The sequence below is a fragment of the Poecilia latipinna genome, unplaced genomic scaffold (genome assembly GCF_001443285.1).
Source record: "Poecilia latipinna isolate Pla-1442-1.1 unplaced genomic scaffold, P_latipinna-1.0 Scaffold2278, whole genome shotgun sequence".
Taxonomy (NCBI): Eukaryota; Metazoa; Chordata; class Actinopteri; order Cyprinodontiformes; family Poeciliidae; genus Poecilia; species Poecilia latipinna.
In genome coordinates this window covers 1-23,479 of record NW_015114894.1, presented here as the reverse complement: position 1 = coordinate 23,479, position 23,479 = coordinate 1, and the positions used below count along the sequence as shown (strand labels likewise).

The 23,479-nt window shown below is 38.5% G+C and overlaps 1 protein-coding gene across 3 annotated transcripts in view; it reads left to right on the top strand.

Annotated features, from left to right (window-relative positions):
* cacna1ea (calcium channel, voltage-dependent, R type, alpha 1E subunit a) overlaps window positions 1-23,463 on the top strand; it is a 94,994-nt gene extending 71,531 nt beyond the window's left edge. Inside the window, exons 20-46 of one of the 3 annotated variants that reach the window (XM_015018468.1) lie at window positions 3,039-3,917; window positions 4,531-4,745; window positions 5,086-5,197; window positions 5,653-5,782; window positions 6,454-6,513; window positions 6,676-6,782; window positions 7,341-7,352; window positions 7,479-7,575; window positions 8,458-8,618; window positions 8,821-8,958; window positions 9,679-9,880; window positions 9,973-10,137; window positions 11,758-11,868; window positions 11,959-12,039; window positions 12,134-12,319; window positions 12,456-12,547; window positions 13,862-14,036; window positions 14,120-14,247; window positions 18,005-18,101; window positions 19,656-19,761; window positions 19,859-19,966; window positions 20,117-20,217; window positions 21,473-21,579; window positions 21,694-21,874; window positions 22,306-22,434; window positions 22,681-22,828; window positions 23,237-23,463. In XM_015018468.1, the coding sequence (XP_014873954.1) occupies window positions 3,039-3,917; window positions 4,531-4,745; window positions 5,086-5,197; window positions 5,653-5,782; window positions 6,454-6,513; window positions 6,676-6,782; window positions 7,341-7,352; window positions 7,479-7,575; window positions 8,458-8,618; window positions 8,821-8,958; window positions 9,679-9,880; window positions 9,973-10,137; window positions 11,758-11,868; window positions 11,959-12,039; window positions 12,134-12,319; window positions 12,456-12,547; window positions 13,862-14,036; window positions 14,120-14,247; window positions 18,005-18,101; window positions 19,656-19,761; window positions 19,859-19,966; window positions 20,117-20,217; window positions 21,473-21,579; window positions 21,694-21,874; window positions 22,306-22,434; window positions 22,681-22,828; window positions 23,237-23,439 (4,231 nt within the window). In that variant the 3' untranslated portion in view covers window positions 23,440-23,463. Of the gene's footprint in view, window positions 1-3,038; window positions 3,918-4,530; window positions 4,746-5,085; window positions 5,198-5,652; window positions 5,783-6,453; window positions 6,514-6,675; window positions 6,783-7,340; window positions 7,353-7,478; window positions 7,576-8,457; window positions 8,619-8,820; window positions 8,959-9,678; window positions 9,881-9,972; window positions 10,138-11,757; window positions 11,869-11,958; window positions 12,040-12,133; window positions 12,320-12,455; window positions 12,548-13,861; window positions 14,037-14,119; window positions 14,248-17,156; window positions 17,254-18,004; window positions 18,102-19,655; window positions 19,762-19,858; window positions 19,967-20,116; window positions 20,218-21,472; window positions 21,580-21,693; window positions 21,875-22,305; window positions 22,435-22,680; window positions 22,829-23,236 lie in introns of all 3 variants that reach the window. The other 2 variants (XM_015018469.1, XM_015018470.1) reach the window with 2 other exon arrangements.
* The last annotated feature ends 16 nt before the right edge of the window (window positions 23,464-23,479 follow it).

Genomic DNA, 23,479 nt, shown 5'->3' with positions numbered 1-23,479 from the left:
TAAATTTTTTTTATTTTAAAACCAAAACACCAAAGTTTTAAAAAAATTTTTAAAAAAAAAAAAAAAAAAAAAAAAAGAAGAAGAATCTGAAAAGCATGGTGTGCACAAATGGAGTTAATCTGTGTTTAAATGAAACATTTGTGAGAAAAAAATTAGTGAGCAAATAGCATCACAAAGACCAAAAAGCAGAGCAGATAAGTCAGGACAAAGTCGTGCAGAACATTAAACTTTTCACAGATCATTCAACACATCATCTGAAAATGAAAAGAATATGGCACAATTTCAAGAGCGTCAGGAAAGTCATGAAGAACACCATAAGGAATTTGCAAGTAGACGCTACAAACGTGTGGTGCTCTAATCAGATGAGGTCAACATTTTTACTTTTTGGCTGATATTAAAATGCTGACAGTAAAACATGGTGGTGGCAGCATTATGCTGTGGGGGGTTCTTTTGTTCAGGACGGGTGGGGGCCTCAGAAGTCACTGACTGTACTAGAATTTATTTAGGAATATCACTGTAAATGAGATTTAAAATCCAAAAAGTCAAACTTTTCAGATTTTCATTTGTAAAAGATTTTGAAAATTATGTTTCCATTTTTTCTAGTTTGTCATGATAATCTAATTTGCTGGTGTATGGAAAAAAAAATTGACAACAACTCCTTAAATAGTATTTCCGCTCTTACAATACATTCCTGCTTGTAACGTGACAAAAAATGTAGAACAGTTAAAGAGGCATGAATACTTTAGTATGGCACTGTATTCTTCCTTGCTTTTTGCTTCAAAGCTAGCCAACGGAAGAAAAGCTAGACAGAAAATTACGTCAGGATTAGCTTTTTCTGTCAGAGGCTAAAGGAATGATGAGATTGTCAAGAGGTCATCAGGGTTGGCATCTAAATTTTAAGATCATTCTCTGAACCGTTAGGGTTTTGATCTAAGATGTAAGCAAAAAGTTAAACACGCTTTGCCCTGACGGTGTTGCAGAAACTTGCATGACACCAGCTGCTGAACTCAAAGAGCCCCTGCATGTTGAAGTCAGACAATGGTTTTCATTTAGAGCTGCATGTCATAAGGTCTGCATGATCAAAGAAAGCAAAAAAAAAAAAAAAAACGACCTAAAAAAACACACAGAGTAACTTAAAAACGCTTCTCATTCAAAGCAAAGCAGTGTGCATGTGTTATTTTTCTTCCATTATTACGCCTTTAACTCCCCCGACAAATACCGCTCAACCATTTTAATCTGACATGGAGATGCTCTGCACATGAATTTCCTTATTTAAATTTATCCGCATGTCTGAATCGCGTGGTGTTCTGAGCTGCATCCCAGCTTGGTTGGTTTTCCTCGAAAATGAATTATTCTTTCCTGTGTTTTTGCTGACGGAGCCCATATGTGTGTTTTCATACCGTTTGATCCGAGTGTCTCTCTATCAATGTTGATGTTTATAAATGTTTTTTAAATGTTTTTTTCTGATGCTGTAACCATCATGTTTGTCAGTGTGCTTGCTTGGCTCCAGAGGAGACACACACCAGAAAAAACCCCAAGTCTTAGTTACAAACAGCACTAAACAGATTAGATAACATCGTGTAATAAGTTTGGATCAATTATTTATGTGTGCTGCTCTAAAGGGTTTTATCCTATAACGACTAAAAGCGACTGGTGTGGAGTTGATTTGTTTGCAGCCACCAGTCTTTGAATAAGATGCCATTTTTTTTTGTTGTGTGTCTCCTGGCCTGTTTTGTCTCTGCTCACGAAAGCACTAATGTCTTGTTTTCAACCAATCGCTCATTGGTAACACGGACCGCACGAGAGTCCACGCTCCAGTAAGTAACACTGTCTGTTCAGCTCTCTGACTCTCTCACTCACCTGTGCTTGATCTGCTAAACCGAGTCCCTCAGTCAGTCATCTGTCCATGCTCTGTCCTATGCTGTCCTGTCCACCTCTCCGACCTGATTTCAGACCATAAAAATGTCTCGAATCAACTCAGCCAATTTCATTCTGCATCGCTCTGTTTATTTATGTTATTACAGTCACAGAGTCATGGAGGCCAGGAACCGACAACCCCACTATAAATATTTTACATGTTTTCTTTTAATTGTTGTCCTCTGCTAATGAGGAAAAAACATCTCACTGACATGAGAAAAAGAATCATTTTCTTGTCGTAACAAATTATTTGCTCGGAGGAAATTGCATTAATGCACACAAAATGCACAAAAACAACTTGGTTTGGTGCAAAATTTCAGCTCAAATCCATTTGTTATTCCAAAGTTAGAATGACAGTTCATCTACACACATAAACAAACACAAGCGATAACTATTTGCCCCAACAATCTAAATACTTATCAATTAAACGAAACAGAGGACCAAAGAGACAGAAATTTAAGGATTCAAGGATTATTTTTTTTTATTGTCATACCACATTTTCTTGTTTGTGGTACAAAATTCAGACTCAAATTAAGAAATTTAATACACAAATAAGATAAATAAACAAACAAAGTAATAAATTAAGTAATATTTTTTAAAAAAGTGTGTGTTTTTAAGATGCTACATCGATAACATCTAGCTGTGAAGGGGGATATCGTTTTTTATTTGTTTTTTTTATAATGAGATGTTGATTTTCGCTTTTTGTGTTAAAGTATTTTATTCTTTTTCCAGAAAACAGCAAAACATGAAAAATAATATAGTGGAGACATAAATCTTCAGCTTCCACACCCAACTAGTCCTGGACTTGTACATTTCCCACTGTAAATGATTTTGTGCTGAAGCAAAAATAACTCTTTGGTTCCAACAAACGTACTAACATTCAGCTTACATGTTTAATTTAATATTTATATATCATTTAACAAAAACTACGGTGACACTTCCCTCACATCAACTTGTTGGTAAAAACACTGCATGCAAGCCTGTGTCTGACTAGTATCAAGGTGAATCAAATTGTCTAGTATGTCATGGACGAAATTATAAAGTTGTGGTTCTATTAAACATCTTAAATGCCGGTTTGATTCCATTTGTATTGATCATATGTCTTGTCTAATTCTTCCCAGGGGAAGCCGGAGGAGGCGGCCCTACCTGTACAGGAAAAGAGCCATTCACCGCAGCCGGCCGACCTACTCCTACTCCCTGGAGGAGGCCCAGGGCGGTATGAGGGAGGGCCGCCCACCGCCACCACTCAAATCCTCTAACTCTTTCATGTCCAGGAGGGAGAGGAGGAAAAGGATGACCATGTCTGTTTGGGAGCAGAGGACCAGCCAGCTGCGGAGACACCGGCAGATGTCCAGCCGAGAGATCTTGTTCAGCAGTCCCAGTGAGGAAAAAGACGGCCCCCCTGCTTCAGTTCACGGACGTCCCTTGTCGCTGCACCAGAAAGCCGTGCAGCACACGCCATCCGGGAGCGTGAAGCAGCCGACTGACCCTCTGGCCTCACCGGCTCAGAGCCAGCCCCCGGGCTCCTCTGCGCCCCTGGATGCCGCTGTTCCTGGTGACGTTCCTGAGCCTCCTATGGCAGTGCTGGAATCAGAGTGTCTGGATCCTACAAACGCACCGTGCCTGACCTTACCAGAACCTCCCGAATCCAAATCCACCGGGGAAAACAAAAAGCCGGGCCTTGGCCACAAACACGTCTCCGAGCGCCGAAGCCCGAGACTGAATGTGGAACGTCAACACAGGCATGTGAAAAAGTTCAGACCTCCAGATAACGTTGACTCTCTGACCCCTGAGAAAGGAGGTCACATTGAGATCAGGGGCCGAAGGGGCCATCATTGTGACCATCGGAACGGCACCAGAAATCAAGCGTCCTCTCCTGGAAATGAGGGAAAGTTAGATGGCAGCTGTGATGTTGGAGAAAGCAGAACGAGTTCGGAAACAGTCGAGGAGAAGGGAGCACAGCCTGAGAACGAAGACGGAGAGCTGCACGAGCAGAGCAGGTGAGATGATCAGTGACTGATGCGTTTAAGCTTGTTTGGTGGGAGAAATGTTCAGAGCGATGGCCATCGCTTAGAAAAAAATCCATCATATTACCTCATATTGTTCCTGAAACCATCCACCAACAAGTCCGTTTATTTCTAAATTATATTGTATGAAAATCTAAATGACAGAGGATGCAGATATTTTTACATTCATTTTATGACGGATCGTATGAACCACGATAAGTTATTTTGTTTCTTTAATAAAGTACAAAATTTCATGCATCTAAACAAACCACCTTCATCCCTCTAAAGTAAGAATCTTCAGATGAGAGATGAGCTGAAAAATGTTTATTAAATGTCATATGAGCAATTATTTATTTGCATTAATTAACTCTTAACTACAAACTCTACATTCAGCTTGAAACGAGTGTCTGGCAATAGACAAACCTTTCTTTTCATCTGCTGAATAAAACCAAATTGCTGTAGTTGCCGGTTTTACTTTTCTCTCCTGCTTTGCTGCCATAATGCTCTTCCTCGTGACTTTTATTGAAATGCCAACACCAGAATGTGGGTTGTTGCACATCAGTGCACATACCGTTCCACTCTTGTGTTTGTCTTGTTGTGACTACAGACTGGCTAACCGTAACGAGGGAGACGTCCTCTTTGGTGACCTCTGCCCTCTGAAGCAAGACAACGCTCTGAACCAGTCTGAGCTGCTGGTACCCAACAAACCAGAGGATGGCAATGAAGAAAAGGAGTCGGAGCTGGACCACAATAAGCTCAGCTCCAGTGTCGTCGTCGAGGTGCCTGACTTGCAGTCGTCTCTTGAACTCTCCACCATCACAGGTAGGAGCGCACTGTGTTGCTTTCAGATGATGAAGAGTTCCTTTGTTTTGCTGCTTGGAAATATATATATTTTTTTAAAACGTCTTTTTTCTGATATGTTAAAATAATTAAGTAAAACTGATGGAATGAATGGCAGATTAGTGGTTAGATCCCTTTATTTTATTTCAAGAACCTGGTGATCTGATTTAGCCACATTTTGGCCAAAAGGAAGTTTTATTTCTCCAGGACCCGTGTCAGGTCTTCAGTACTGCACGCAGTTTTATTCAGCTCAAGAAAACCTCCCAAATGGGAAAAAGTAGTGAGAGGATGAACTTAATTTTCTTATTTTGACCTTCTCTAGTCAACAACAAGGACTCTGAAACCTGCAAGTCAGAGAAGGAAGAGGAAGAAGAGACGAAACCTGTCAACACTGTGATCCCAGACAGCATGTTCATCTTCAAACCTGACAACCCGTGAGCTACAAGTTCGATCATTTTGGTTTTGGATTAGAAATAGTGCTGCTTTTAAAAAAAATGTATTTTTTTTTTTTTTTTTTTTAAGAAAGACTTATAAATTGTTCAGGAAATAATCAAGCATCAAATAAACATGTCTGACTTTGAAGGGTTAATTGAGAAGGTTGATAAAGCTGGTGATTGGACAGAGGCCACAGAGTGTTAATTGGTTGCTTAGCAACTTGGCAGCGAACATAATTCCTGGTAAATAGGCAGAGCTGAATCAGTGAGTGAATTATTTACCTAAATATCTGATAACAAAGTTATCATCATCACTGTCATCTTGTATAATACATGTTGATTCTTTTTAAACTATATATTTGTCTCTTTAATTCTGCTGTTCCTGTTGAGTTCCCATGCTCCCTATTAGCTAAAGGTGTTGATTCACTCTAACAGTCTCCTCTTTTTCCCACCAGGATGCGTCGAGCATGTCATTATGTGGTGAACCTCAGGTACTTTGAAATGTGCATCCTGCTGGTGATAGCTGCTAGTAGCATAGCGCTGGCTGCAGAAGACCCCGTAGCCACATCATCAGACTGGAATAAGGTTCGAGACACTTCAGTGCAAACATCTGCTTTGTGAGACACCCTGAAGATTTTATATGGATCCAATAGTTCTTTTAGTTGAAATATATTAACACATAATTTGTAATACTTTCAATATTGTTAGGTGTGTTTGTAAGGGAAACATTGGAAAATAGATGGCATGTTAATTAAAAAGAAGTCACCAGAAACTTCTGCTTGTACTAGCATGCCAACAACGATATTTGATTGGCTGTATTAGTGCCAGAGCTTTGTGAGGTTTGTTTATGGTAGGACAACTCTGAAAAATAGATCTGAAGTTTACTCTGTGTTTAGCTTCAAAGCGAGTTACGACTTTTAAGATGAGCAATGAGATTGTGAAGAGAAACACTGCAGGGAGACATAAACTTGGTGTTTATGCTTTTTGCTCCAAATCTGATTCTAAACATCCGTATTTTGAACTAGGTGGTGAAGAGAAACCAAAGAAATGGCTGAAATTAGGAATTCATATCCTACTGATTATATACGATGATCAGAATATTGTGAGGAAAATTGACATAATTAATGTATTCAAGAAAAAAAAATATTTTAAAAATGTCCAAACTGAGGTTGTTAGCTGGGCTTATATTATTAACTTGAATTAAAATGTTCCTGATAATCTTTTCATCTGTTGTCATCTTTGTCTGACTTTTACAGGTTCTACGTTACTTTGACTATGTGTTCACCGGAGTCTTTACCTTTGAAATGATCATAAAGGTGAGCAAGTTAATATTTTAAAATTTAATTTGTCTGGGCAAAATTAGGCTAAATTGTCTTAGTAACTTAAAAAGTGAGTCTAAGAAACAAATCAAATCCCATTCAGCTTTTGGCTAAAAAATCACCAAGATCTCATGTGATGTGACTGTGTGTGGTCTTTAGATGATTCACCAGGGTCTGATCCTCCATGACGGCTCCTACTTCAGAGATCTGTGGAACATCTTGGACTTCATCGTTGTGGTGGGAGCACTGGTGGCCTTTGCCCTCACGTAAGTCGCATGATCTAGTCCTGTACTCGTCCTGAGTTAACCGGCTTTGTTTACATGTCTTTGAGGAGGTTGTACATTATTATTGCTTTATATGAAGTTAGGCAAGAAAGTCACGAATGCAAAACTCCTTTCTAAAGCTGATGAGCATCAGCTCTTCGTCGAATGTGCCTGGAACGCCTTATATGATCGTCCTGCCAATTGGTTTTTGATGCATCTCTGAAGACATTTGAGAAATACTCCTGACATTTGACAATTTTATCTAGTGAACAGACCAACCCTTGCTCTGACTGTATTTATAAATACATGTATAAATGTGTAAAGAAGAAACGTTTTCATTATCGTATGTAAACCAAGTATTTAAAATTTCCGACTAGCTTTCTGAACATACAATACAAACAAACCAGCATAATGTGAATAATTTTAAACCACATTAAGTTCTGCACAAAGACATTTTTGCTTCTTTCTATTTATTAATTGCTTGGTAACTGTAGCTGTGTAATTAATCCACTGTTGTTTTTCTCTTTCTTTGACGATGCCCTCTGTGGGACCGACCCATAGCAACGTGATGGGGTAAAAGTAACTTTTAGCAAATAATTTTGTGCAGACACTGGCTTTTACAAGTTGAGACAAGCGTTAGTAGCTGAAATGTTTGCGTAACACAGAGGTTGTGTGATAACAATGCGTTTTTCTGCTCAGAAACAACAAAGGGCGAGACATAAAGACCATCAAATCTCTGAGAGTGCTGCGTGTCCTCAGACCTCTGAAGACCATCAAACGACTTCCTAAGCTCAAGGTTAGATTGGGCCTGTCTTTGTTTGTGCTGTTAGTTAGACCTGTTCGATTTATTCATGTCCAATTAGATTAATTCAACAGGAAAACATTGATAAAAAGTATACAAAATTGCAAACACACACCAGCTCTTATCCTATTCTGCATATTTATCTTTAAAAAGTTGAAAGAGATTTTGGCTAAATCATTCAGTATGGATGTATTTCTAACATATAGAAAAATATTTACATATCAATAAACCTATTCAGTTTAGCCAAATTAACAAACAAGAATTAAAGCTGCATAAAAAAGAGAAAACTATTTGCCGCACAATATTTATTCTTTATTTACTCAAAATTTTACATTTTCAATCATTGGATGGGTTGCTTATTTTCAGCCAATTGTGGGAAAAAAAACAAATATGTTAAAATGGTCAGATGGAGTGGAGTATAAAGGCATTGTTAATAACTCCTTTATTTTTTGTTTTTACCAATCACTTTAACAGTGTAGTTATTTTTGCGGTTTTGTGTCTTGTAGCCATTTCTTTACTGTTTAATTTGTGTTTTTTAATGTTATAAAGTGTCCTTGGGTGTTTTGACAGATGCTGACAAATAAAATGCTTCATTATTATTTATTTATTTATTTATTTATTTATTTATTTATTTATTTATTTTCTGAATTTTAAGCTTATATATTTAAAATCAGGTCAGATGTTTGAGTTTTGCTGTCTACTATTGAGGCGGACCTATGAATGAAAAACATTGAAATGATGATTTAAAAAAAAGGCATTAAGACACAAGTCAAATATGTGAAATACGATGAAAATAGGTTGTCAGCCTCTGCAACTCTGAACCAAAGTTCATCCTTGATCTGAATGTTTTTTGCATCTCTTTCCCTTTTCTTTCAGGCGGTGTTTGACTGTGTGGTGACGTCTCTGAAAAACGTCTTCAACATTTTGATTGTCTACAAGCTTTTCATGTTCATCTTCGCCGTCATCGCTGTGCAGCTTTTCAAGGGGAAGTTCTTCTATTGCACCGACAGTTCAAAGGACACGGAGAAAGACTGCCAGTAATCATAGTTTAGATTCTTCCTCTTTACATCCAAATTTCCAATTTACTAATTGCGATTTCTTTATCGTTATATTTTCTGATTTTCAATAACATTGGATGTTTACGGCTCTGTGCCTACTCTCTCTTTTTTTTTGTACATTTTAGTACATTTCTACTCCAGTTTCGATGAGAAGCTCAACTATTTTGTTCTCTATCTTTAGGGGTTACTACATCGACTATGGGAAGGATAAAAAAGAGGTGAAAAAGAGAGACTGGAAGAGGCACGAGTTTCATTACGACAACGTCATCTGGGCTCTGCTCACACTCTTCACTGTTTCCACCGGAGAGGGCTGGCCTCAGTGAGTGATCCACTGGATTCTGGCCAATTCATGAGAAAATTCACAAAGAGCAATCCCACACATCACTTTTCTCTACTAAGCAGGCCGATGTGTTGTAACCTTAATAATCTGGGACATGTTTTTATTAACAATTAAACATGGCTTTGACTATGAAAATATGAGCAGTCGTTCTCAAACTTGTTTCTAACTTGCTTCGAGTTGGAAGCAAGTTAGAACAAAAATGTCACAAATAGATAAAAAATATATTGGAAAATCTAGTTACAGTTTACTCAGTGTGAAACTTGTGCCTGTTTAATTCAACATAAAGAGAAAATTTGTGCAGGAGTTGAAGAACATCGCACAAGATCTTCCTCAACAGCTCCGAGTCTCTATTTTCTCTATTAACCAAGAAATCATTACTGTTTAAACTTTACCTTTAATAACATAAAGTTACCTGATTTTTAAAATGCAATCAGTAATTCTTTTATAACAAATTTATATCAGTAATGATTTCCTGGTTAATGTCAAGTTGTCATAACAAAGACATTTTGAATAATGTCAACTTTGTATTAAAAGTGTCATAATTTACCGAATGACGCTTTATGACAACAGCCATAAATATTCATGAAGGCTTATTCATGTTCATGACTTGTGTTATGTCATGTTTATGACAGTGTCATGTCAGTCTTATTCAACCCCCTTCAAATAAAGTGTTACCGTAAGCGGTTCTTCTTTCTGCAGGGTTCTGCAGCACTCTGTAGATGTGACAGAAGAAGACAGGGGTCCAAGTCACGGCAACAGGATGGAAATGTCAATCTTCTACGTCATCTACTTTGTTGTCTTCCCCTTCTTCTTCGTCAACATCTTCGTGGCTCTCATCATCATCACCTTCCAAGAGCAGGGCGATAAGATGATGGAGGAGTGCAGCCTCGAGAAAAATGAAGTGAGCTTTCTGACATGCAAATGCTAACTTCAAGTCTTGTATGGGGTTTTTTTTCTCTCTCTGTCAACACTTCTCTTTGTCCTGGATTTCAGAGAGCGTGCATTGACTTTGCCATCAGCGCGAAGCCCCTGACTCGATACATGCCACAGAACCGGCACACGTTCCAGTACCGTCTGTGGCATTTTGTGGTGTCCCCATCATTTGAGTATACAGTCTTGACCATGATTGCTCTCAACACAATTGTCCTGATGATGAAGGTGAGCATAGAAAATAACAAGCGATTCCTTTCTAAAATGAAGCCTCAGTCGTCAAAGTTACTTGTGGGGTGCTGATATTGATGGGTGTCAGTATAGATTCAGAGAAAAATACCCAACTGTGCCAAAGATAGAGAAAATAAAGCAGCAACTACGGGTAATCATTTTTGCGGTGACAAATTGTTGGCTAAGAAGTTATTTAAATATTTGTAATGTTTTAATATTTAATAATTAGTGGTGTTCGCAAGGCTCTGTCCTGGGACCCAAGTTGTTTACTATTTAAATTATGTATTTACTGCAGAAAATCTGGTTAAACTTTAAGTGTTTTTGGAGAATACAAGATTTATCTCATCAGCATTTGGCACAACTTTAGTCAAAACGGTAGTAAGACAATCGTTCAGTCATAAAGTGGTTTTAATATCATGTTATGGAATAACAAAGAAGCTTCTACATTTATGGTGCAAGATGGATTTTTGATGTAATCAGTTAAAATCTGTTCATATTGGAAGAGCATCCAACAAATTTATTTTGTTACAACGGTTCACACTTTGTAACTTCACGTTGCATCTTGGAAAAACAGTTAAAACTATTGGATGACACATGTTTATGTTGCTCTTTATGTTGAACAACAATATGTCTTCTTCCTTTTTCAGCCGAATAAAATAGATTACAATGCAAGATGATTACTAAAATTCAATTGATATCAACTGAGAACTAACACGTGAAGCAATTTTTGGTTACAATGCAATTAGATAACAGATTTGGCCTGTAAACATTTTTAATCTGGTTAAATTGTGTAATATGAATTAAGGTTTTGGGGGTTTATGGTTGATTTCCTACACAACTTGTGGACTGAAGCAGGATACGCGTTAATGAGCTCTGTCTTCATCTCGTTATGAGCTGTAAAGTGGTCCCTTTGATATTTGTTTATTTCTGTAAACCCTTTCATCATTTAAGCCTTTCTTTGAAAGAAATCAAAGAACAGAGTTATTTTATTCCATTTTTTAAATTAAATCAGAACACAGCTTTGGCAATACATGAAGGGACGTCTTATTCTTTTCTCTTTCTGTCCCGACTCCTTACAATAAACTTCCCACGGTTGGCACTTAGGTTTCCAGAAAATCGACAAACTTGTATGTTTTGGTGTCAGAGTATCACCTCAGCACATTGCGATAATTGCATTTGGACCGGCTGACTGATGTTTACTCCCACACTTCCCTCATCACTATTTATTTCCTGCTCTGGCCTTTTCCTGAGCCCCTCAGACACACAGACAGACAAACGCTCCGTGACTCAGCCTCTATTAAATATTGATCTATAATGTCCAGGCGCTGCTATTTAACATGACCTCATTAACTGTGGCTGCCGGCCCCCGGAGGAATGACTCCTTTTATAGCGCCTCAGATGAGAGGTGCAGAGACATAGGCGCTATTTATGGGTCTGGAGGAATCTTCCATCAAACTGTAGATCTGCAGGGTGCATGGCTGGAGTTCACCCAGATATCAGTGGGAACGTTGAGCTGCGGTGAATTGGCTTGGGAATACTCCAGCTTTGTCTTCTTTGTTGTACAAACAAGACTTGAATTATAGATTAAGACCTCTGTCTTTTCTTGTGTGCTTGCAGTATTACTCTGCCCCGCCTGCATACGACGCCTTCCTGAAGCATCTAAACACAGCTTTTACTGTGCTCTTCTCGATCGAGTGCGTTCTGAAGATCCTGGCTTTTGGTTTTCTGGTGAGAGAAAAGAACGACAGTGTAGCCTGACGTAAAATTTATGAAGCTTTCTGTGCAAAAGCCTCATCGCCTTGATTTCTCTTTCGAAAGAACTACTTCCGAGACACTTGGAACATTTTTGACTTCATCACCGTCCTGGGCAGCATAACTGAGATTGTGGTTGACTTGCAGGTGACCTCATTATGCCTTGTAGTTTAAGAGTCAGATACATGTCGTGTTTGTGCTGATAACAGGTTGTCTCCTCTTTCCTTTGCGCCGCTGCCAGAGGATTGACACGTTCAACATGAGTTTCTTGAAGCTGTTTCGAGCCGCTCGTCTGATCAAGCTGCTGAGGCAGGGTTACACCATCCGCATCCTCCTCTGGACTTTTGTTCAGTCCTTCAAGGCGCTGCCTTATGTCTGCCTGCTCATTGCAATGCTCTTCTTCATCTACGCCATCATTGGCATGCAGGTCAGAAGTAAACAGGCTTTATCGAATGTCTGCCAACGAATCACAATTTCATGCTAAAGTAAAATGGGAGAGTTTATATAACATCTCATGAATTTCAATGATCTCCTTGTCTTTTGTGTGTTTATGTTTAAACCAGGTGTTTGGGAACATTAAACTGAATGAAGAGACTCACATTAACCAACACAACAACTTTAAAACCTTCTTAGGTGCCCTGATGCTCCTGTTCAGGTACGAAACTTTTATTTTATGAAAGTTTTTTGGGGGGAAATTAATCTGAATAATCATTATTCTGAGCCCTTATGTTGCATTTGTATTAAAGCAGGGCTCTCATTTGTAAAACATTATGTAGGGTCTATGTCAAAAGTGTGTGTAAACCTGAAATCCAGATTTATGAGTTTATGCAAGTAATTCCTTTATAGGTCACAGCAGAGCCTCAAAGTTTGCACTCAAGGGCCCGCCTCAGGTCCGACCCACATTCAACCATAACTGGTCAATGCAAAGTGCCTTAATTTAAGTGATGCTGATCAGCGTTACTTTATAATTAATAACAGCAACCATGGAGAAAAGAGGGGGAAAATGCAATTTCACCAAGGATGTCATAATGGATGTCATAATTTATGATGCTGTTGGATGTCACAATTTCTGACATCCACAGTGATGTAAAAAAAGGTTTTCCCACCCACAGTGTAGGGAAATTTGATGTTTATAATGCCACCCAATGGGTGTTAGAAAGGCACCCATTATTAGCTACGGTACTGATTTGGCTTAATCATGGCCAGAAAAATTAAGGTATAAAATAAAACACAATAGAATTACATTAGATTAAAATTAAAACAGATGAATAAAAAATAAAATTGCGATGACATTCTAGTAAAAAAAAAAGGTGAGCAAAAGAAATTCAGTCAGGTGTTTTCTTGTACTTCAAAAACTTTACCTCAAAGTCCATTTTTATCTATTTGTATGATTCATACAAAATAAAATAAAATAAAAAAATGTAACGCTCATCAAACATGACAATACAAATGTTATTTGAATAATTGTAGCTCTAAGTTTGTCAATTGTTCTGTGGTCATAAAAATATCCATTAAACTTTTTATTCTTGATAATTCACCCTCTGAGAAATGCAATGCTCCAAGCAAAGAGGCGCCATTTGTTCTTTCATCACAGCAGCATTTCCAGGGACGACCAAGGAGAGAAAATGTGTGTGAACACATCAGATCGATTCACAGCTTTGATGTGAGAATCAAATTGACCAGAATAACTCCGAAACATGATGCCAGAGATACCGTTGTGCTCGGCTCCTATGTCATCATTTTATAGGCAAATTTTTACAAAATGTAAAAAAAAAGAAAAATCCAAACATTAAAGCACCACTTTAAAACCTACTGCAAGCCTGACATTTAGAATCATAGCTATAATGTGGATCTTCCTTGATGTTTGGGTTGAACTTTCCAGATGGCAGACGCGATAACGTTGATCAATCTGTGATTTACACAGTGGGACCTAAACGGCTCCTCGTATTTTGTGATTTTGTGTAACCAGGAGTGCAACGGGGGAGTCGTGGCAGGAGATCATGCTGTCGTGTCTCGGGGGGAAGCAGTGTGAAACGGACCCCTCGCTTCCCCCTGCAGCCCTGACGACGGACCAGAAGGAGGGCTGCGGCTCAGACTTTGCCTACTTCTACTTTGTCTCCTTCATCTTTTTCAGCTCTTTTTTGGTAAGTCGAGATGTTTGTATGTTGTTTTGGGTGGAGGCAGCCAGAAAACTTTTGAGTTTCTAATCTTCTCCTGTTCCGTCTAGATGCTGAACTTGTTCGTGGCTGTGATCATGGATAACTTTGAGTATCTCACGAGAGACTCGTCCATCCTGGGTCCACACCACCTGGACGAGTTTGTCCGAATCTGGGGGGAATACGATCGAGCGGCCAGGTCAGTTTGCACTATTTACATGTTTGATCCCAGTTTGTGCAGACCCTCTAAAAAATGTGAATTAAATATACTTATGGTCTAAAGGAAATTCCTCATCTCCCATCTGATACAAGTAATCAGATTTTAATGTTATTTACATCTAAATTCAGGAGTACAAAACCTCAAGTGGAAAAATTGTTTGTGTGGTAGACCATTTACCATTTATAGCAGCGATAACTTAGAGTAGACAGTTTACCTATAACTTTTTCAGCCTCCCCAAATGTTAAAAAGGAATTACATTATTGGTGTCAACTTGTAATTTACAGTGCTGTGTATGAAGCATGGATAAATCATATTTACTGCTCACAAGTTGTTCTGAAACAAGCACTTACTTCCCAAAACTCTCTAATCAACAGTGTAAACAATGGCCACAGAAAAACAAACCATTATCGTGGAAAAGCTCTGACCAATCTGCTTTGTGGCAAAGACAGAAAGAGCAAACGAACAACAACCAAATCCCTGGAAGTGGATTTTGGAAACTTCAAGCAAGACAACCAACTATAGCAGTTTCAATTTAATGAGGATGAAACGTTCTTATTCTTTCTAAACTCTCCTCGTTTTTCTAAACGGAAAAAGGGCTAGAAAAAAAAAGAAGCTATTTTGAGTTTTTGAAATACATTTTCTAATATTTCTAGAGGTTATTTGAACAAGATGATATAACTGCTAAGAAATTAATCAAATGTCCTAATCAAAAATAAGTAGATTTCACAAAAAGGATTGCACTTAAGAATCGTGGAGTCATTCTCATGTGTTAGAGAAACGATGAAGTTATTCAAAAACATTTTATTCATTCCTGTAAAACTTAACTCCGTAAGCAGTGCGTTGATAGTCACAGGGGCGTACTACATGACTACTACTTTATTTCCACATTTCCTGAAAGAACAGAAGTTACAGAAACCTCTCTTCTCCTACAAACTGAGTCTTTCTCAATATCTCCAGTTCTACTCCTAATCAGCTTTGCTCATATTTTATTTGCAAGAAATAATTTAATTGGATACAAAATGCCCCTGAATGAGTCATCAAAATGTTTGAATTGTTCCCACTGAAAGTCAGAAGTATCGATAACAAATATTGGGCTGTGCTCAGCAACATGCTGGAATATGAGCAAAGTCCACAGCGAAAACTCAAAAACTTAACAAAGTATTTTTGGTCGAGTTTTCAGTGCAAATATCTCGTTACACTTGAAATAAGACAAAATGAACTTACAAAATACAGGAGCTTGTTTTATGTAAATAATTCCTTAATATCAAAGAAAACATATTAGTTCCACTGGTAGATTATTCAAGACATTTTCCCAAATTAAAGGTGAAATAATCTGCCGTAATGGTGCAGTAGAGCAGTGAAGGTTTATACAATCTCTCTCTCTCTTGTTTTCTTTATTTGTTGTCCTGAAGACAGTGTACATCCTCGACAGCAGGATCAGCTGTTTGTCGTCTCAGGATGTGTGAAGCTGTCCTTTCACAACTAAACGCATTAGTGTGCATTACACTGAAGTTCTTTAAATGACTATTTAGCCAAATATCTTACTTTTAAAGAGGACTGGAGGGAAGTGTCAAGACATTATAGTATTGAGTCAGGTTCTCGTGTCTTCTGGTCATCATACTGGCTGATCTCCAAAGAGCTGAGATCTGCTCGTAAAGAAAAGTTACACCCCTTCAATGTTCCAAGATGAGAAATATGTCAAAAAGCATTAAAGAAAATAACACCGGGCGTAGCAGCTCAACATGCAAAGAAAAGTTACCAGAATGTGACGATGTTTTATTGTTGCAAAGCAAGACAAAGGCAGGAAAAACTTACCTGAGGAGCATTACCTTAGAGACCTAACATACTGGCACCCCGCCCAGGAATTTAAAGCCTTCTCTGACCTAGTCTGCCTTATAATTCACTGTAGTGGAAAATTAATCGCCTGACATTACACGTGCACTGTGTCAGTAAGTAAATATTGCTTTGTATTGTATTTCCATGTAAAGTTAGTTTACTCACAATTACGCACCAGATGGTCCCTAAAATTCCCTTCAAGTTAATGTTATGTTGTTGGAAGGGAAGTCACAATGCTGCCACACAGTCTGTTGCTCATTTGGCTCAGTCACTGAGAGAAAACAAGTCGCTGCTGCAGCTTAATTTTATGGGTGAGCATAAAGGAGGAACATTTGGGTAGAGTGCTAGTTGGTTTAATTTAACGAAACAGTACATTTTCCGAGCAGAGAAAGTTTATTTTTCCATAAATTGACACCCTGACTGGTCCAGATGGTCTGGCTGCTGACTCCAGTAGAGCAGTCTGTCGGAGCAGTGGCACGATCTGTGTGCCCTTGTTGCTTGGCCGTGGTTTTTCCTCTTCTTAAATTCATAATTTGAATCATTTCATAATCCACATGTTTGCTTTCACAAATCTCACCCATGTTTCCTTGTGTGGAAGAACTTTGGGGGAAGGAAAAGTGCTCTATTCCTCACTTACTGTGTTGTCATATCTCAAGAATATACTCTGACAGTTACACATGGCATCACCTTCCACATAATTTAATGCTCTTTCTGTTATACCAGGCCAATCTCTAAAAGCTCATGTTCTGTCAAAAAAGTGTTATTATCATAGCTTAAAATATTTGCTTTGAAAAAAATGGAAAAGCAGTTTGTTCTTTATTTATGTTTTCTATATTTTCTGAGTGTGAAATATGATAATTGCTCTAAATCAAAGTAACTATGCAGCTACCAAAATTCCCTCTTAGTAAAATGATATGAATCAGAAATTAAAGTGAATGTTTTTTTTTGTTTTGTTTTGTTTTTGTTATCCAGGTTGTTATGTTTAAACTTAAAGAACAGAGCCTTTTCCATCCTTGTTGTGTTCTCTATAATGACATGTGTGCTCTCTCCAGCGGTAGGATCCATTATAAGGAGATGTACAAAGTTGTACGCACTATCTCACCTCCTCTGGGCTTTGGAAAGAACTGCCCCCACAGGGTGGCTTGCAAGGTTTGGTTCCCCCATGTCAGCAAGCGTCCCTTTGGCCTCTTTTACGTGGAATCCTTCCTCACTTCCTCCTTTTCCTTTTTTCACATCCCTTCACTGATTATCACCCCCCCTGCTCAATCTTCAGGGATGTGTTACTCAGGATAAAGAATGACAGTGCTTCAGTGTCAGGGTACTAAGGCACAAAATGTCCCTCATTTGCTTGGAATCACAGTGGGAACAATCTTAGTTTGACTAGACGCCCAAAGTTGGCTTTTGATCCAAGCTGAGGGAGTTTTGTCTCTCTCTACCTTTTGGATCTGGGGTTTATGTGTCGGCCAAATGCCACATATGCTACAGAAGGTAAGTATGTCATTTTTTTTGGGACCAGATCCAGAGAGGCTGTCATTTCTTTGCTGATCCTGTTGAAGGACTCCTCCTTTCCTATGTTTCTATGCTGTGTGATTGGCATAGAAAAAATGCACTCCGGTTTATTTATCCTACTTTGCTCTCTCTGTGTTTTGTGATGCCTTAAAATAATTTTTCTCTTTTATATCCTCCATTCCTCTTCCTCTCTTGCCACCCTTCACCCTCTCCTGTGCTACTTTCCTCCACCATCCTTTGGGAATGCACTCCTCTGATTGCTCCACCCTTTTATTAAATTTCCCCTCCAACACCATCCCTGTCCCTTCTCCCTCCTCTTCCTCTCCCACCCTCTGTTTTTTTTAACCCTTTCTTCCTCACCTACATCCTCATGGCTACCTGGCGCCCCCAGTGGTCGTATCCATTACACTGACATGTATGAGATGTTGACCAACATGTCGCCACCTCTAGGCCTGGGCAAGAAATGCCCCTCCAAGGTGGCTTATAAGGTAGATCAAACATGAGAGAAAGGGTGCTGCCGTGTATTTCAGTCACCAGAAATAAGCGCAGTGAATCTTCATTTGTGTGTCAGACATCAGAAAAGTAAAGCATCTTTTGTGTGAATTGTAATACAAAGATTCGCTTGTCAAAGTATTTGTCCATCAGCGATAATTTGCCTGTTTGCTTTGCATCTTGGCAGAGAAATAAGACATCATTTCTGTTTGCTGGTATCTGACGAGAGACTATCCATGTTAGCTCTGAGGCAGTTTGAGGTCATGAAAGAGAAAAGTTGCTAAACATCTACATGCCTGATGCCATCGTCAGCTGTCCTCTCGCCTTTCCTGCATACTCCTCAGCCTCCTGCGTTGCCAAGTCTGCATGTGCATGCGGCAACGGACGTGTGTTGCATCGGTTTGTTTGTTGTTCCAATGTGTTCCAGTGTGGATTATATATATATGCACGCTCAATTGCAGATTTATCTCTTTTATGGAATAAAGCTTGCAACAAGCTAGATTTTTGTTTTACGAATTACAAGAGAAAAAAGGAAATTATCTCTAAATTGTCTTGATACTTTTTGTAACATAATGTAGCTTTCTAAGAGCAATGTTTTGTTTGATGTAGCATAAAATCATAAATTATCAGCAACATGTGTTTTATTCAGTTAGCTTTTTCTGGCCCTATAAAGTTGTAATCACCAAAATTGAATTTTAGCTATTTAATTCAAATTACTCACCATGCTTCTCACAAATTGATCTTAAGAATATAATTGACAATTTTGTTAAATGTTAAATATTTGACCACTTAGACCTTTTACGCTGGTTGCCTTAAAATCATAATTTGACTGATTTTACAAGAGTTTTGCAAAGCTCCAGTCAGCCAAATTTTATTTGATTCTAAGAAAACATTTCTACTTTGAAAGTGTTAATGTTTTATATAGTTTATATCTTAATAAAAATATACAAATACTGAGGTGTTTATGCATCACAGCTTTTGCTTTTTCACAAGACAGATTATAGCTCACTTTTTTATTTATTTATTTATTTATTTTGCACTACAAAACGTGGGAGTTACTTTTTTTTATCTAAATCATCTAAAAATAAATAGCAGTTGTTTAAAGCTTGATATTTAGACACTTAACTGATACTAGAAATAACTTATATACTCTTCTTATTGCAGCAATTACTTCCACACTGGAAAGTGTTGTTGTTTTAGAGATCAGGGATGTGGAGTCAAGTGATCACATTTTTATCTTCTGCCTAATCAAGACCAGTCAGGGATAAAATCTATCAATCTCTTACCACCAAGCAATTTCCTAAGGCATGTATTTATATATGAGAGTGCATGCACACTTAAAACTTTCTTTCCTGTAAAAATTTTTTTGATTTTTTTTATTTTTCTCCTACACAGGGAAATAAGTCATTGTTCTCTTTGTAAAGAAGTGAACATTTTGTTACATAAAGGAGAGCAAGCTTTAGAAAATACCAATAAATCTGCATTTATCGTACACCGTGCGGTGTGGTGTTCCATATCGACGTACTGAGTAAACTCTCTGTTTCCATCAGAGACTTGTCCTGATGAACATGCCTGTGGACGATGACATGACGGTCCACTTCACATCCACTCTCATGGCTCTTATTCGCACTGCGCTCGAGGTCAAAATAGCAAGAGGTTGGTCATAATCTTACACCTGCGTGATAAAATATCACATAAAGCTTAAAATCTTGAGTTTATCTCTAAGCTTTTGTTTCTGCCTTTTCATTGTCAGGAGGAGAAGATCGAAATCAAATGGATTTGGATCTGCAGAAGGAAATTGGAGTTATCTGGCCTCACCTCTCCCAGAAGTCGCTGGACCTGCTGGTTCCAATTCACAAAGGTAAAAATCCTCACAGTAACCTCTACTTAGCTGTATGTCAAGAAGACATCAGCTTATTTTTGTTTCATGGATAAATAAACATGCTTCTAAATACATTTGTCTGAATGGCTAATTGTTATTGTGTGACTGTTTCTGTTTCCTCTTTCACAGCCAGTGACATGACTATAGGAAAGATATATGCTGCCATGATGATCATGGATTATTACAAGCAGAGCAAAGCCAAGAAGCTGCGCCAGCAACTGGAGGAACAAGTATTTATGTTTTTTTTTTATCTTGTTCTAAGGTTTGGTTTGAACATCTCTGTGAATTTGTGTTTATATTTTCCGATGTTATGATTGATGTCCACTTCCTGCAGATGCTAGGTTCGACAAGCTATACATTTGTAAAAATATCTGTATTTTGGGTAAATCTTATATTGTAATGTGGACACAGCTGATGGGAAAAAAAAAACATTTTAAATGTTAAAGTGAATAATGAGTGCATGGATTCACAAATCAGACCTTGTCATGAGAAAGATAAACAAAAAAAGACCCAAATGCTGGTGAAAAACCCTGTCGTACAGAATTTAGTCAAGATTTCCTGTTAATTTTACTACATCTGGTGCACATGCTTAAAATATCCTAACATTCTGAGGCTGAAACAGGAGGTTTTCTCTCCTACTCAGTTCAGTGGAATTTCACCCTAACAGCAGCCTGCAAGAGTCTAAATAATAAATAATAATTAGAGTTAGAATAAAGCCAAATACAGAACACTAAGGGAAAAAACTCATACTCACTGTGAGGCATGGAGGTGGAAGTGTCATGGCTTGGGAATGCCTTACAGAACTTCATCACATAATATATCAGGGGCTGGTTAAGGAAAATAAAACTGCATAGACAATAAAACTAAAGCTAAACTGGACCCTTACATATTGCAATGACCCGAAACATAACAGTAAATTTACCAAAAACTCACTGAGAATTAAGAAATGTAGAGTTCTGTAGTGATCCTGATCTCACGAGATGCTGTTTGGTGGCCTGTTATCAGGCTGTACATGCAGGAAACTCTTTAAACATCACAAAGCTGGCGGTGAAGAATCAAAAGGCAAAGAGAATAAGAACAGCAATTAGATTATAGGCTGTCCTGATTTAAGTTAAAATAAAAATGTTTGTAAATATGTTAAGGACAAAACAAAGATTTTTTTTTTTCTTATCAAGAGTAATAGTCAAGATAGAAGCCAGAAAAACGGCAAAAACATCAAAATTCACAGACTGATAAAATGTGATGTTGGTGTAATTTTCTGCACTGATTCATCCTTAGCCTCAATTTTTATTGGCCATGTTACATTAAGCACAAGGAATCTCTCTGCTGTGGATGTTTTTAATTCCCCCAGCTTTGAGTGGAAGGTTAGTCGGTAATGAAGAAACACAGTTCAAATCAATGAAGCAAGGACATGAGCTTGCTTATTACATCTTGCCATTGGTGTAGGTATTTTAATTTCCCACTTGTACTTCTGTCTCTTCTTAGAAACACGCCCCCATGTTTCAGCGTATGGATGCTTCCTCTCTTCCTCAAGAAATCCTATGCAATGCCAAGTCCCTGTCATTTCTCCGACACAGTGCCGGATCTGCTCTGTAAATATTCAGCTTTCATTCCTGTAGCATCTTTTATGTGTCCTGTATCGTTCTCTGGTAGCTCCTCTGCTCTGTTATTTTTATTTTTTTTATTTTTTTTTTAACCCTCATCAGCACCAGAGGAGGGTTTGTGGCACTCAGCCCCATTTCTCCACAAGAGATGTTCCTGCAGCCGCGGCCTCGCTCCAGAGAAGAGAAGATGGAGGAAGAGGATGAAGACTATCATTCACCATACCGCCTGTACCCCCATCCACATCACCACCACCACCACCATCATCATCATTTGCATACACTGGTAGGTGTTCAGATGTGCCTCAGCTGAGACAGTCCCTTAAAGTTGAGGTTAAACCTCTACATGTTCACAGCTTGGGATTAGATTTTCTAGCCTAACTCGTCTTCAATCTTTGCTAACGTATCCCTGGCTGAATGTGATTTTATTTAAATGAAGATCAAAGAGGGCAAAATACTAATGCTACATTTTTTTTTATATTTATTTGTAAAATGTATCCTCTTCTTTCCACTTCACAATACTGCTTTGTGTTGATCTGTCCTGTAATATGCTACTATAACACATGATTGTAATGTGACAAAATACAATATAAAGATTTATGGAGACTGCTGTACGGTGGCGTATATTAGGTTAGACTCAAAGAGGCTGGGATTTTTTTTTTTTGCTGCTTCCGCAACTCCTCTGAAGAAATACTCTATTTTGTGTTGTTTGTGTAGGTGCCGGAGGTAGTGGAGTACAGCCATCTGATGCAGCAGGCCAGGCAGGACCAAACAGTTATTAAATCACCGCAGCGCACTGCATCTATCAGAGCATCCTCCATGCCCAGGCTGGCTGTTGATCCACAGGTAATGAAAAGTAATCACCTGCACTCAGTCCTAAATCCACTGCAGACCGAATATGTGCTGTGAAAATCAGTGGCCAAATAAAATCCCCAGCTGCATTTAGTGCCTTCATATTTACTGCCCCGCCGCACTGACGAGAAATAATTGACCGCAAAATCGAAGCGGCTTTCGAAACAAGAAAGACAATATCACTGTTTGGTGTTGCTGTCGGCTACTTGTCTGTCTTTGGGTCGTTTCACATGCATGAAGGCTGCGGTGTCAGAAGACGGGAGGCTGATGAAGCGCTCCTTCTCCACCATCGGAGATCAGTGTGTGAACGGCCTGTGGCAGGAGCAACACTCTCTGGAGAAAATCAGCCCTGATGGCACATTCAGAGCTCGTCAAAGGAGCTACAGAGGTTACTTCAACCTTTTCCCAAAGATAAAATGTTATGTTATGTTTCTGATGTTTTGTTCAGAAGAATTACATCAGACAAAAAAGGAAATGACCTTGGCAAAAAACATTCAGTCAATTTTTTCTCTTTAAGCACAACATTGAAAGTTTATGCATGTTAAGTATTAGATTTAGCTTCCAGATCATTGATTATTTTAAGTTCAGTTTATTATTTTCATTATATTAAAAAAAATCTAATTTTTATTGTTAAAAATGCATAGATAAATAGACATCAGCGCTTTTATGCGTTTGGAAATTTACCTGAAAGGAAGAACGTGTTATTAATTACTGGAGGCTGAAAGTCACATTGAATTAATGACTGTTCAAAGGTACAAATATTTATTTTGAGTGAAATGTGAACTATCACTTCCAGGTCCCAAAATCAGCCCCAGAGAAACAAGCAGTCACGAGAGAGGGAGATCAAAAGAGCGGCGCCACCTGCTGTCTCCTGATGTGTCCCGCTGTAACTCTGAGGAGCGAAGCAGGGAGCCGTCCTGCGAGAGGAGGCAGTCCCGCTCACCGAGTGAAGGACGCGTGCACAGCGTCCAGAAACAGGTGGGAATCCAGAGCACATGATGAAGATGACTCCCAGAAAGGAGATCTTTGCATATCTTAG